The 13,637-nt window shown below is 38.7% G+C and overlaps 2 protein-coding genes across 9 annotated transcripts in view; one reads left to right on the top strand and one right to left on the bottom strand.

The window, feature by feature from the left end:
• The window catches only part of cact (NF-kappa-B inhibitor cactus), a 53,785-nt gene extending 45,142 nt beyond the window's left edge, over positions 1-8,643 (bottom strand). The window contains exon 1 of the mRNA XM_067768900.1: positions 7,555-8,643. The gene's annotated coding sequence lies outside the window, so the exon portion shown is untranslated. The remainder of the gene's footprint in view (positions 1-7,554) is intronic.
• Positions 1-13,637, top strand: part of LOC137241363 (NF-kappa-B inhibitor cactus-like) — a 67,957-nt gene that overhangs the window by 8,981 nt on the left and 45,339 nt on the right. For all 8 annotated transcript variants that reach the window (XM_067768892.1, XM_067768896.1, XM_067768893.1 and 5 more), the window contains 2 exons: positions 12,137-12,314; positions 13,039-13,249. In XM_067768892.1, coding sequence (XP_067624993.1) covers positions 12,137-12,314; positions 13,039-13,249 — 389 coding nt within the window. The remainder of the gene's footprint in view (positions 1-12,136; positions 12,315-13,038; positions 13,250-13,637) is intronic.

The following is a 13,637-nucleotide window of genomic DNA, read 5'->3' as shown; positions in this document are numbered from 1 at the left end:
GAAAGAGCTAGAGCAAATCAAGATTTCAAGATGGATTGGCTGCAAACAAACAAGTACAGTTGATTTACACGGGTTTTGCGACGCCTCTCAAGCCGCTTACGGGGCTGTAGTGTATGCAGTAGTATGTACAGATGGCGTTCTCTCATCAACATTAATACAATCGAAAACAAAGGTAGCGCCGCTTAAAGCCGTATCCATTCCTCGACTTGAATTATGTGCAGCAACACTTCTGGTAAAACTAATGGCCATAGTAAAAACTTACTTCACGTCAAATCTTAAAACTACTTATTACTGGACCGATAGCACCACTGTTCTAAGTTGGATTCGAAGTCATTCGAATCGGTGGGCAGTATATGTCGCGAATAGGGTTGCCGAGATTCAACGGCAATCCAGCACATCTCAATGGAAATACGTTTCAACTTGTAACGGCTCTCTCCTAAATGGCTGCTAAATAAGAGGGATCAAATTGTAGGTGCATGCTTTCAAAGCGGGTCTGCATACCTAGCGTTGCTTCAGCGTGGCTCAGGGAAAATGGGCGTGGGCTTGCCTTGACGCATGCAGCGAAAGCCATACAAAAAATATAAATGTATGCAGGGTTGAAAAGATATCCAGCGAAAAAAAAAAAACAAACACAGGGAACCAAAACTTACGCAGCGACATGGATATACTTACTAGATGTGGTTCCTAACAAAAAAAGGAATTCCGGAAGCCAACTCCAACAACATTTCGATGAGGGAACCAGAAGGTGTTGATGCTCCCTCGGTCGTAACCCACCCTACCTGTTAATGGTTCACGTTTTGTTCCATTAACCCAAGTCAAATCTGCTCTAACTTACCATAGCCAATCTCTACATTTCCCCATAAATTGAATAAATTACTCAAAAGGCATATCTCTGATTTTACTATAAAGACAATATTTAATTCATTATCATCAGAATCTATACATTTCTGATTTTACTTATACTGACAATCTTTAATTCATTACCATCAAAATCTATACATTTCTGATTTTCCTTATACGAAAGTTTAAGTTCATGCTTTATATATTTCTGAATCCGACTGGAACAACAATTGTAAGTCATTAACTTAGAAATTTACCTACTTCAGATTTCACTATATAGATAATTTGAATTTATTATAATTTAAATTTTACATAGCCTACTAAGGTTCCGCAACACTTTATAGTCTTTGCCATGTGTCAACATGTGTTGACCAAAAAACGTAGTATGGGGATTTTCCAAGAGTGTGATGCAACCCATTCCTTAGCGATGAGTTTTTACTACTTATATACTTGTTCCAATCTCGTTGATCTTTACGGATATATGATCTTAGTGCTTCGTTAACTGAACGATTAACTCGTTCAGAGGCATTAGATTGGGGAGCGTAGACAGCAGTTCGTACGTGCTTGACACCATGTTTGCGTAGAAAATTCGCAAATTCCTTCGAAACGAACTGGCTTCCATTATCCGAAACTACAATCTCAGGTACTCCGAAGCAATCAAATATATTTTCTTTCAGGTACTGTATCATCAAGTTCGACGTAAACTTTTTAAGCGGTTTTAGAAAAGTAAATTTAGAAAAATGGTCTAATACTATAAACAGTCCGATATGTCGTTGTTGAGACCTCGGAAAAGGTCCGATAAGATCCATGTATAGACGTTGGAATGGACGATCTGTTTCCACCAATTGTCCCATTGGAGGTCTAAGGGTGTAAGTGGGGCTTTTAGATGTTTTACATAGATCGCAATTTAGTACATAGTTGCGTACATCTATTACCATTCCTGGCCAGTAGAGATTGCTGCGAATTCGCTCTAAAGTTTTTGCAATTCCTCCATGAGCAGATGCAGGTTGGTTATGAGCAGAATACATTACGCTTTCTCGTAGTTCAACTGGTACGAATAGTTTCCAGGTATCTTCTTCTATCCTTTCGTCACTGCTAAACGATGCGCGATAATAAATATATCTGTCTACTACCTTGTAGTCTGGCAGGTCTGACTGAGCATACTTTTCTCTAAGGCTTTTATAATCAGCGGACTTGAAAAACTCTGACTCCAAGTCGACTTCTGGCATAATTTCTAACTCTATTTCTGCAATATCTAACTCTTCATTTTCAAAAAGTCGCGAAAGTGCATCGGCTACTTTGTTTTCGCTACCTTTACGATGTTCAATTGAAAAGCTGAATCCCTGCAGTTTCAATGCCCATCTGGCCAATCTACCATTCAGGTCTTTCTGGCGCATAAGCCATTTTAAACTGGCATGGTCCGTTGCTACCTTAAACTCTTGCCCTTCTATATACGGTCTGAACTTCTTTATGGCCATCACTACTGCCAAACATTCCAGCTCCGTGACAGTATAATTTCGTTGAGCCCTATTAAGCTTATGGGACATGTACGCTATTGGTTTTTCCTCACCATTTTCATCGGCTTGGGCCAAGAGTGCGCCTACGCCACATTGGCTTGCGTCGCATTGTACAATAAAGGGTTTAGAGTAATCGGGATGAACTAGTAAGGGAGCTGATGTTAATTTAGCCTTTACTGAGTCGAAGGCCTCTTGTGCGGCTGTACTCCACACGAATTTCTTCCTCTTCGACAGAAGCTCAGTTAGCGGAAATGTAAGGCTAGCATAATCTGGGATGAATCGACGATACCATCCGGTCATACCCAGAAATCGTCTTATCTGGCGTACGCTTTTCGGAGCCGGATAATCGGTAATTGCTTTTACTGTGTCATCATCGACTGCTAGTGTCCCATTGCCCACAACAAATCCAAGATACTTCACTTTGCGTAACGCAAACGCGCTTTTGCTAACATTAATCGTAGCCCTGCTTAATATGTTCATCAAAAGATTGAGATACTATTAAAAGGTCATCCAGATATACGAAAACGTGAGTTTTTAGATGGTACGGTATCACTTTGTCCATCAAACGGCACATTGTTTGTGGAGCATTACACAGCCCGAATGGCATACGTGTAAACTGATACATTGGCCGATTGGGAACCGTGAATGCAGTTTTGGGACGTGACTCTGGCGAAAGACTAATCTGCCAAAAGGCGTCTTTTAAATCAATTTTCGAAATGCAGTACACAGGTGGTAAACGTGAAAGTAACCCCTCAATATTAGGTATCGGATAAGCGTCTTTGATGGTAACTTCATTAAGCTTTCTGGAATCTAAGCAGAACCTTGATTTCCCCGGTTTAACGATAAGCACACCTGGAGACGACCAGGGCGATTCTCCAGCTTCTTCAATAACACCTAGTTCGAGCATTCTGTCAAATTCCTTACAGAGTATCTTCTCCATTGCAGAGGAAATAGGGTAATATCTCTGTTTTATCGGACTTGCAGAACCTGTATTAATTGTATGCTCAACAAGAGTAGTTGACCCAGTCCTTCCTTTTCGTATGAGGGAAATACGGCTTTCGTCATTTCTAGTTTGTAGCTCTGCTCTGAGGAAAGGGGTAAGGACTCGGCGTCTAAATTTAAAGAATTTATCTGATAATTTAAGGGATCAGTAGTAACTTTTAAACCGAAAATTTGCCAAAAATCCATGCCACAAATTACATCATTGGTTACTGAAGGTACTATCAAAAATTCAACTTTTTTCTCCTGATTGTTAAAGGACAATAGAATAGAGATGGTTCCTACTACGCTTTGTTTCTTACCATCTGCTGTTCTTACACTGCCTAAAACTCTACGGATCTTATACGTGGGATCTAGTGAAATTAATTTTGCCAAATTGGATCCTATGCAACTCTTATTAGCACCGCTATCTAATAAAGCCAAATAGTTTTTTCCAAATATAACCAAGTTCGCATACGGGCGAATATCCGAGCCATTATATTTTACGGGTGATATATGTAATTATCTTTCGTAATGCCTTTTTGCGTTGCCAATAAGCACGCATTCGCTTTGAAGATCGAGTCTCTTTAAGCTTTTCATTTTTGTTTGCGAAAATCTTCGCTCTAATACGTTTATACTCAGCTAGTCGAACGTGATATGGTTTAAAAAGGAAATGTTTGTCATTGTGATCGCCATTGGCGGATTCGTTATTCGATGGTGGTAAAATTAGTTTTGTAGAAGTCGGTAAATGATTAACTTGGTCGGTATTTCCCTTTACTTGAACACGATCATCCGGTTTTGATTTTTCGCCTAATTCCGAGAACGATTCGCAGGACGTCCGTCTGATGTCCGACGAACATCCTTCCTCCCGTTTTCCGAAAGGGTCTTACACTTGGTGCAGTTGGGTTTGTAGACGTTTACTGCTCCGCATCCATAACAGAAAATCCTTCGCGCGTTTAGGCAATCCTGGTACCGATGACCTATCTCTTCGCAATTCCAGCATTTCAGTTCGCTTGAAACTAACGCATCAATCTCCATTTGGGGATCTTCCTCCACTACTGCTAGTTGTCCTTCGTCGTTCGGTTCGTTCCTGACCTCGAAGACTTGCTTCCGAATAGGGTATTGACGTGGACCAGAGGTATGGAAATCGCGGAAGAATTTCTCGTGTTTACGGACCTCTTTTCGCAACATATGAATGTCTTCTATATCAAGGTGTAATAATTCGTGTCTTAAATCGGGTTTTAAGTTTCGTAAAAGAATCTCTACAAGTTCATGTTCACCGAGTGGAAATCGTAGCCGGTCGCATATCAACATAACCGCATCGAAATACTCGTCAAACAGTTCGGTAGGTTTTTGTTTTCGTCGCCTAATATCGGCTTTGATTTCGGAGTCTGTAGAGTAGTCTTTGAATTGTCGACGCATTGCATCGCACAACTCGAACCACTCGAGAGTATCTATATGTTGGCGATATCTCCAAAATCAAAAGTTGAATTAACATGTTTGCATAAAACGTCAAAATTTCCGTTTAGGTGTAAGGACGTTAGAGTGTTTATACGATATATAAACTGATCAACCGACATACTATCGGTGGAGCCATTGAAGCGAATTTGCCAATTTCGAATAAAGTTAGAGATTTTTTCGTTGGCCAATGTAATATTGCCAATACCTAAGGATTCTGTCCTTCGTGGGTTATTTAACAAGCGTCTAGATCTCCGTTCCTCAAACGGGATTTCGCGTGACCAATCTGCCTCTTGGTGTCGCAATTGGTTAGGTGACGGAGATCTTCGTCGATTTAGATGTAAATTTTACATCATACTTTGCTTTTCATTGGCGAGAGTGCTCGTAATTTCCTGTCGAAGGTCATTCATGGAAAAAGCAATTATTTCCTGAACTCTGTGTTCCGTTAATGGGTTAACGTTAATATGTTGGTGGTTAGTCCGACGCGGGTTTCTAGGGCTATGAGTCTGCTCAGACGTTCGTGCATTCGCTGTAGTTAGACGAAGCTGTTGATTTCCTTGAGGATATCTTCGCGTATTAGGGCGATCCCTGGAAACTGCGCCAGTGCTTCTATTAACGGTTTCGGTAATGGGTTTCAAATCAGGTAAAGTACATGCTTGACGACAAACAGGGCATGTCTGGTTATTTTCTAGCCATGTACGAATACAGGTCAAATGAAACTGGTGTTTACAGGTGGTCTCTATCTTATCTGAGCTAGTATGAAAACCTTCGCTACATATTGTACAGATCGTGACATTCATGGAAGCGGGGTCTGTACCACCAGTAGTATTGTCGGGACTGAGCGTAATCGGCATGGTTAGATTTACAGCCAAAAGAATTCGATATATATATTAAAGTTTAAATGATTTTTGTATTTTAATCCGACGAAAGAAACTCAAGGTTTGTACGACGGACGACAAAGGCTAAATACCTATGCTTACACGTTTTCAAATTTTCAAAAAAAAAAGGTTAATAAAAAGATATTTGATTGACTACTCTGTAGAGAATGCTATGGCGGGTAACCTGAAAAAAAAATTTAACTTTTACTAAACGTTGTTGTTGTTGCTTCCTTCCGTAGAAAAAACATTAATGCTGGCGAGAAAGCAAAATTCTCACTGCTTTACCTTCACTACTTTGTAGGATTACAGCTCAACAATTCGCTATATAATAAAGTCAGTTTGAGATATGAAACATGTTTTCAGTAAAGCAAAGGGTATGATTCAAAAGCGATCGAATCAAAAAAAGCTATTCACTTAACTTACTGGGAACTTATGATAGTAAAAATGAAAGTTTATTTCGAATGCGAACAAAGCGGTAATTAATCAAGAACTCCCGATATAATAAAGTCCAGCCTATTCGACATTCAAAACGAAAAAACGATAACAAAACGTTTGACTTAGAAAAATCCGCGGAAAGAATTCGAAATAATCCGAAATCCTCATATCCTGGCTTCTTTCACTAAGCGCGAAAATTATTTGTGAATATTATGTGGGGAAAAGAATAGGTTAGATGTTATCGCATGTTTAGCCAATTTGGTCAGACATAGCGATTCACATCTATTGTTTTCAAGTCATCTATTTCTTTTAGGCCCCACGTTGGGCGCCAATATTTTTTATGTAACGGCTCTCTCCTAAATGGCTGTTAAATAAGAGGGATCAAATTGTAGGTGCATGCTTTCAAAGCGGGTCTGCATACCTAGCGTTGCTTCAGCGTGGCTCAGGGAAAATGGGCATGGGCTTGCCTTAACGCATGCAGCGAAAGCCATACAAAAAATATAAATGTATGCAGGGCTGAAAACATATCCAGCGAAAAAAAAACAAACACAGGGAACCAAAACTTACTCAGCGACATGGATATACTTACTAGATGTGGTTCCTAACAAAAAAAGGAATTCCGGAAGCCAACTCCAACAACATTTCGATGAGGGAAGCAGAAGGTGTTGATGCTCCCTCGGTCGTAACCCACCCTACCTGTTAATGGTTCGCGTTTTGTTCCATTAACCCAAGTCAAATCTGCTCTAACTTACCATAGCCAATCACTACATTTCGCCATCAATTGAATAAAATACTCAAAAGGCATATCTCTGATTTTACTATAGAGACAATATTTAATTCATTATCATCAGAATCTATACATTTCTGATTTTACTTATCCTGACAATCTTTAATTCATTACCATCAAAATCTTTACATTTCTGATTTTACTTATACGACAGTTTAAGTTCATGCTTTATATATTTCTGAATCCGACTGGAACAACAATTGTAAGTCATTAACTTAGAAATTTACCTACTTCAGATTTCACTACATAGATAATTTGAATTTATTATAATTTAAATTTTACATAGCCTATTCTCCTCTTTTCGTACGTCTAAGCTTAACCTGTTTGTTTCGTTAAAGTTTCTACTACTTATTATAAGTTTTAATTCAAACAAAATTTCATGAAATGAGCCTACAGTAATTTCCTTGTACATTTATAAAGGGTTTTAGAAATTTTATCCCGAACGCACAAATTTAAAATAAAACCAAGGGCGAATTTCAGATTTCACTATCCAACCTCGTACCCTTATAATAAAAGGTATCCAAGAAGGTGCACATATGTAAGTACATGCGTAATGCTCTGCGCAAAAAATTTACCAACGATTAGGCATGTATATACATACACACATATGTGTAAGCAAAACTATATGATCAATTATATGAAATTCTTACGTTTCACTTACCATCATACAAGCAGCATCAGCGAAGGGCCCAACGACGATGATGATGTTGATGTTATACGTCGAACATGTTTGATCGGTAGGTTTAATGATAACTTATCAGTTCGATAGTGACGCATGTTTAAACCAATTTGTTAAGCAGATTCGGTATTCGCACAAATAAGAAAAAACCACTAAGATTCATATTTCATTCTAAAATTTAGCGGTCTAACGCCTTGAAATATAAAATGTAAAATCGACATTTATTTTTTTTTTTCTTCACAACTAATAAACGTACTATATGCACAAAAAGGGTTTTTACTTTTTCTTTTTTTTTCTACTATTTCAAGTACAAGCGCAAATCTCTAATTGTATAGTAGAAACTTTTTCCTTTTTTCTTTTGGCAGTCACTGCTAAGAAGTATTAATACACTACCCTATACGAACTAATCAATTCCACATATTTATTTCTTTAATTTTTACGAAAAGAAGCCTTAATTGGGTTACACAAAAAAATATCTATAAGCACGCCTTCTGCTACGGCTGGGACATCCAGATTGGTCATTCTCCGTGATTGAATCTTGGTCTATATGACGAGCGAATTACGGGATCATCTCTGTGCTTCCCTTTTTACTGGTGGCACATATTTTCTTTGAGCTGAGTAATATGGTTTGAACAATTCTTATATAGTTCCAATTAGTAAAATTGAAAGAATGCACTTTTTGGTTTTTTCTCGATTACGTGTCTTTACCACGATAAATTAAAAATTTTTCTTCGACCTTTTTGGTACTCATGGTTTTGGTCTATAGCTTGACCATTGACCTTCACTAGCACATATATCACTTTCTAGATCGCAATTTGATTTGGGGATTTATCATTGATTTTTGATAAATTTTATACTTCGATATTTTATTATTTTCTGTTTTGTAATCAATTACACATTTTATTTATTTTTGGTCATTTTTACGAGCGGGGAGCAATCTCGATCACATGTGGTATCAGAAACTTAATTTGATTTTTCATCTCGCCCGACTTGAACATATCACCGTATCACTTGCATTGGACTCGTCGTCCACCAGCTCACTTGCATACTGAAACTTTTTAGACAATCCCCGTTTTTCCCAAATATTCTCCTTTTATAGCCTCTGCGGTCGTCTTTTTTTTCTACGCATTCTTAGTTAAATGAAAAACGGTACAGTCATCCGATTTAGCGGTCTTGACTCATTGTTATTATTAAAACTATAAGCAGGTATTCTGCACCCATGTATGTTTGTATATACATTTGTATTATGTAGTTATAGAAAAAAAGAAAACTGCAATATTTAACAAAGCAATCAAGAACGTCCTTGTCTTCGGCTGGGTTATGTACTTTATGCCCTTCACGAAAGCACCAAAACCCTTAGTTGGCATTAGAAAAATATCATATTGGTCCGATCTTTTTGGGTTCCATAAAATTATCGCTACATTATAAAAGTGGTTTGAACATAACATTTTATCCAGATACCTTAAAACTACATGCTTCGTAGGATTTATTTAGGCTTTCCAACAGATATGCATCACTTACTCATCATTATGATTCTGTCTGTATACTTATGGGTTAGGTCGTCTACATCATTACCTACTATATCAGGCAAATCTTTCAATAAAGTTATAATTAATTTTTGGTATTCGTGTACGGTATAGAGAAGGTTGACGAGCGTCGGATATGTATCAGCTATGTCATCGATGGTGTGATCGCGCGCTCTTTGATCTACATTGGCTATACCAGTTATCATTATACATATAAATGATAACTAGTTTGGTATCCTCCTACCCAGTGTGATATTCACTTGGCGCATATACCCCTCACAAACTAGCGAATATCCCGCCGACTGTTTAGCACGAGGTCTAACACCTTCAAAACTTCGTACACATGTGCTGTGGTGGAATGGACCACCATGGATAGCAACTCCATCTCGCTGGCCGACACAAAATTTGAATTTAAATACTGAGCTTGAAGAACGAAAGACTAAGGTCAACTTTCACAACACTGCTGTAACCTCAGATAAGCATGAATATTTTTCTTTAATTACTAAATACTCTACTCTTTCGAAGCTTCTTCGCATTACAGGTTACATTATTCGGTTTTATAATACGTTTAAATCAGCTGTGAACAAACGCAAACAGCAAATGCAAGAGAATGTAAGCCACGAAACAGGTTTTTTAAAATCGAGTTAAAGCGAGCACTTATCACTATCGTTAAAGTAGTCCAACGTGTCGACTTGCAATTGAAATCGACTGTTTATCAAAGAAGACCACGTTAGGCAAAACCAATCGCCTCCTACAACTTGCTCCATTTCTCGACGACAACAGTATACTTCGAGTCGGAGGCCGACTGTCTAAGGCCAACATTGCCTACGACAGTAAACATCCAATAGTGCTAACTAAGCAAAATCCAATATCGGTACTCATATTTAGAGATTCTCACAATCAAACACTTCACGGTGGAGTGTAACAAATGATGGCATACGTTATGCGTCGATTTTGGATCTTATCTGCCCGAAGCCTGGCTAGATCAGTACTTCGACACTGCCTTGTGTGTTTCAAATATGTTGCGAAAATGCATGAACAAAAGATGGGTGATCTACCAGCAGTGAGACTTCAACCTACTAGACCATTCAAACACAGCGGACTAGACTATGCTGGGCCCGTTTTAATAAGAAATTCTACATCACGTAAAGCGCCAGCTATTAAGGCTTATATCTGCATTTTCGTCTGCATGTGCACGAAAGCTATTCACCTTGAAGTAGTATCCAGCTTAACTACGGAGGCCTTCATGGCAGCTTACCGAAGATTTATTTCAAGAAGAGGACGTTGCACAGACTTGTATTCTGATTGCGGTCAACGTTCATTGGAGCCGAAACAGAACTTAAAATTTGCTTCGAAATTCAAAAATTAGAGTTACCCGAGTATTTGGCAGCTGGACTGGCTAACGAAGGAACCACCTGGCATTTTATTCCGCCCGGCTCACCTAACTTTGGTGGTTTATGGGAAGCGGGTGTAAAATCCGTAAAGCATCATATGCGACGTGTTATGCGTGATCAAAGACTTACATTTGAAGAATTAACCACGCTTTTAGCCCAAATTGAGAGCTGCTTGAACTCACGACCACTGTGTCCTTTATCCGGCCAACTTGCCGACAACCACGCGCTAATTCCCGCACATTTTCTTGTTGGTGAACCAACAACCTGTGTATCTGAATATGAATTACTAGCTTACGAGGAAAATTCTTTAAGCCACTGGAAGTTAGTTGAACGACTTAAACAGCATTTTTGGAAGAGATGGAGCAGTGAGTATATTCACACCCTACAAACACGTTCCAAATGGCCTCATACTAATCGAAACCTAGAAGTTGGCGACATTGTTTTACTGCAGCACGAACGAAGTGCACCAGGTTACTGGCCCTTAGCGAGAGTACATCAAACCCATCCTGGGACAGATGGACTGGTAAGGGTGGTTACACTTTTACTTAACGGTAAACTTCTGAAACGTCCGATATCCATGGTGTGTCTGCTACCAATAATGGAGTCTACCAACAAGGACCAGGAACAACCTGAACCACAAGATAACACCTAAGCAATTCAAGAACAGTCGTTCTTAGTGGGGGAGAATGTTTGGTTTTCATCAACTTACTTACTTCGTTTTATCCACATTGTACTAATCTCACCTTGTACTTTACTAACCCTACTCCTAAAATTTATCGATTAATCTTAATATCAATTATTCTTCAGCACTACTTGTTAACCATCACTACTTTGAACAAAACAAAAGATATTAGCAGCAAAATTCAATCGTGTTGAGTATTTATTTATTTTTAATGCACTAAAGTCAAGGTAGTGAGTTCTTTTTTCTATTAATGTATCCAACAACAAAAGACGACTCATCTGTGAAGATCCAGACTCGTTTCAAATTCGCTTTATGAAGAGCGAAGTAATGGTACAAAAGCAATAATTCCAGAAGTTCACGTAGTTGTATTAACGACAAAGACACTCCCAGAAGGTTTTGGGGAGGGTTATCGATGTTGATGGTCCTTTGCCGGATATAGATCCGGTAACAAAGCACCATTATAAACCTTTTAGACCATCCCGCCCCACCTCCTAGTTCCATGAGGAACTTGGAGTCGCCAGAGCCTCGCCTGCTAAATATGTGTATGATACATTCATAGTTGTAATAGGATTCCCCTCGCATAGGTGAGGTTGACAATTGGGTTGCGGAAGCTTTGAAGCTATGAAGCTTTGTATTGCGCTTATCCTTATCCCCTTCAATCCCAAGTTCACGTCGGATATGTTTACTCTTTTTCTGTCACTCGCTTCGAAGCAAGTCTGGTGTTCTATCCTATGGATGGACTACTGTTGTTATTAAACTACACGGTTATAGTTAACATCGGGATGAGCAGCCCTTAATATTGAAACGCACGTTATATTGCCTACGTGATAGAACCAGTTAGTACTTAAGTACTTTTAGGTATAAGATTCAATAGCTTTCAAATCGTATTCTTAATTATTTAGGACAAAAAAAATTTGTTGAATCACTTCATGCTTTTAAAATTTATCTTACTTTCTTTGCAGATACCTACATTTGGCCTGCATATCGGGCCATGAGAATGTGGTTGCTGCTCTCATTCGTCTCGCAATACATCCTTGTCTTCTTAACATAAAAAATGATTATGGCCAAACTCCACTGCATTTAGCTTCCCTTACAAAACAAAGAAGGATTTTGCGCATGCTATTACTTGCTGGTGCTGAGGTATGTATATCGAATGATTTTCCTATTGTTGTTGCAGCGAGAGGGACGCTCCCCCATGGTTTTGGGGCGTGTTATTGATGTTGATGTTCCTTTGCTGGATATAGGTCCGCTACGTTAAGGTACTAACCCGACCATCTAAGGAATGATTTAGTGTGACCACATTGAACCTTATATTACGCATTTTTAGCTGAAATAGAATGTTTTTGTTAACAAAGTCTAAGTTAAAGCGTTCTTCAAATTCAAATACTGAAATACTTGGCGCATTTCCAAAAGCCTGCTTACAAAGCGTTTTAAAGCGAAACCCGATACAGGGTGATAATCTACTCAGCAGTCGACATACATATTGATAATAATAACGTGATATAATGAGATGCTGGCGTCCGCAGTGGTGTGGTGGGCAAAGCAACATCAAAATTTTAGAAACAAGTTTTTCAGTTAAAATAAAGTTTTTCTAAGCGGGATCGCCCCCGGCAATGATTTGGCAAGCACTTCGAGTGTATTTCTGCCACTGAAAAACTTCTCAGTGAAAACTCATTTGCCTTGCAGATTCGTTCGGATGTTTTAGCTCCCGTCCCGTAAATTTGTAGGGAAAATTAGAAAGGGAGCACGACGCAAATTAGAAGAAAAGCTCTGCCTGAAATCTTTTCGGAGCCTATCGCGCCTTGCATTTATTTATTTCAATAAGATGCTATGAATGTATTGCATATAATTGTTTAATTTACAGCCTTGTATTCGTGATAGCCAAGGAAATACAGCGCTACATCTTGCTTGCATGTCCGGTGATGAACAATGTGTAAATGCATTAACGATACCAATTAGTGCTTCAGAGATTAATGAGGCGCATCGTCAGTATGGTTACAGGTCGAATGATAAGGTATACTCATCCCTTAGTGCAGCAACTTTACCTCCCGATTTGGAAATTCGTAACTATGATGGTAAGTGAATTTAAAAATAGCAATTTAAAACAAAACATTCATATGGGGCCCTCACAGCAACTGTAAAAAAAAAAAAATAAAATTTTTTAGAAGGCTTTCACTCCATGCCCTCAAGAGGTCTTCAAAGAAAACACATCTTGTACAGTAACATGGTGTCAATTTTTTCTTTGGAACTATTGCGTGGTTACTGGCACTAAAAGTGCTGTTGGCGCTCCATATATGTATAATGGTTTCATTAGCCATTTTTAATTGCAAAACACAAAAACATATAAAAGGCAATATATCAGCACTCTGATGCTTGTAAGTGTACCCAGCCTTTAGTAGCAATATAGAAAGAAGCAGGCATGCTTAACGAACGAAACGATATCATTTCGTTACGATAATCAAC

The sequence above is a fragment of the Eurosta solidaginis genome, chromosome 2 (assembly GCF_040869045.1).
Source record: "Eurosta solidaginis isolate ZX-2024a chromosome 2, ASM4086904v1, whole genome shotgun sequence".
Classification (NCBI taxonomy): domain Eukaryota; kingdom Metazoa; phylum Arthropoda; class Insecta; order Diptera; family Tephritidae; genus Eurosta; species Eurosta solidaginis.
Note: the sequence above shows the minus strand (reverse complement) of the source record. Positions and strands in the feature narration are given on the sequence as shown.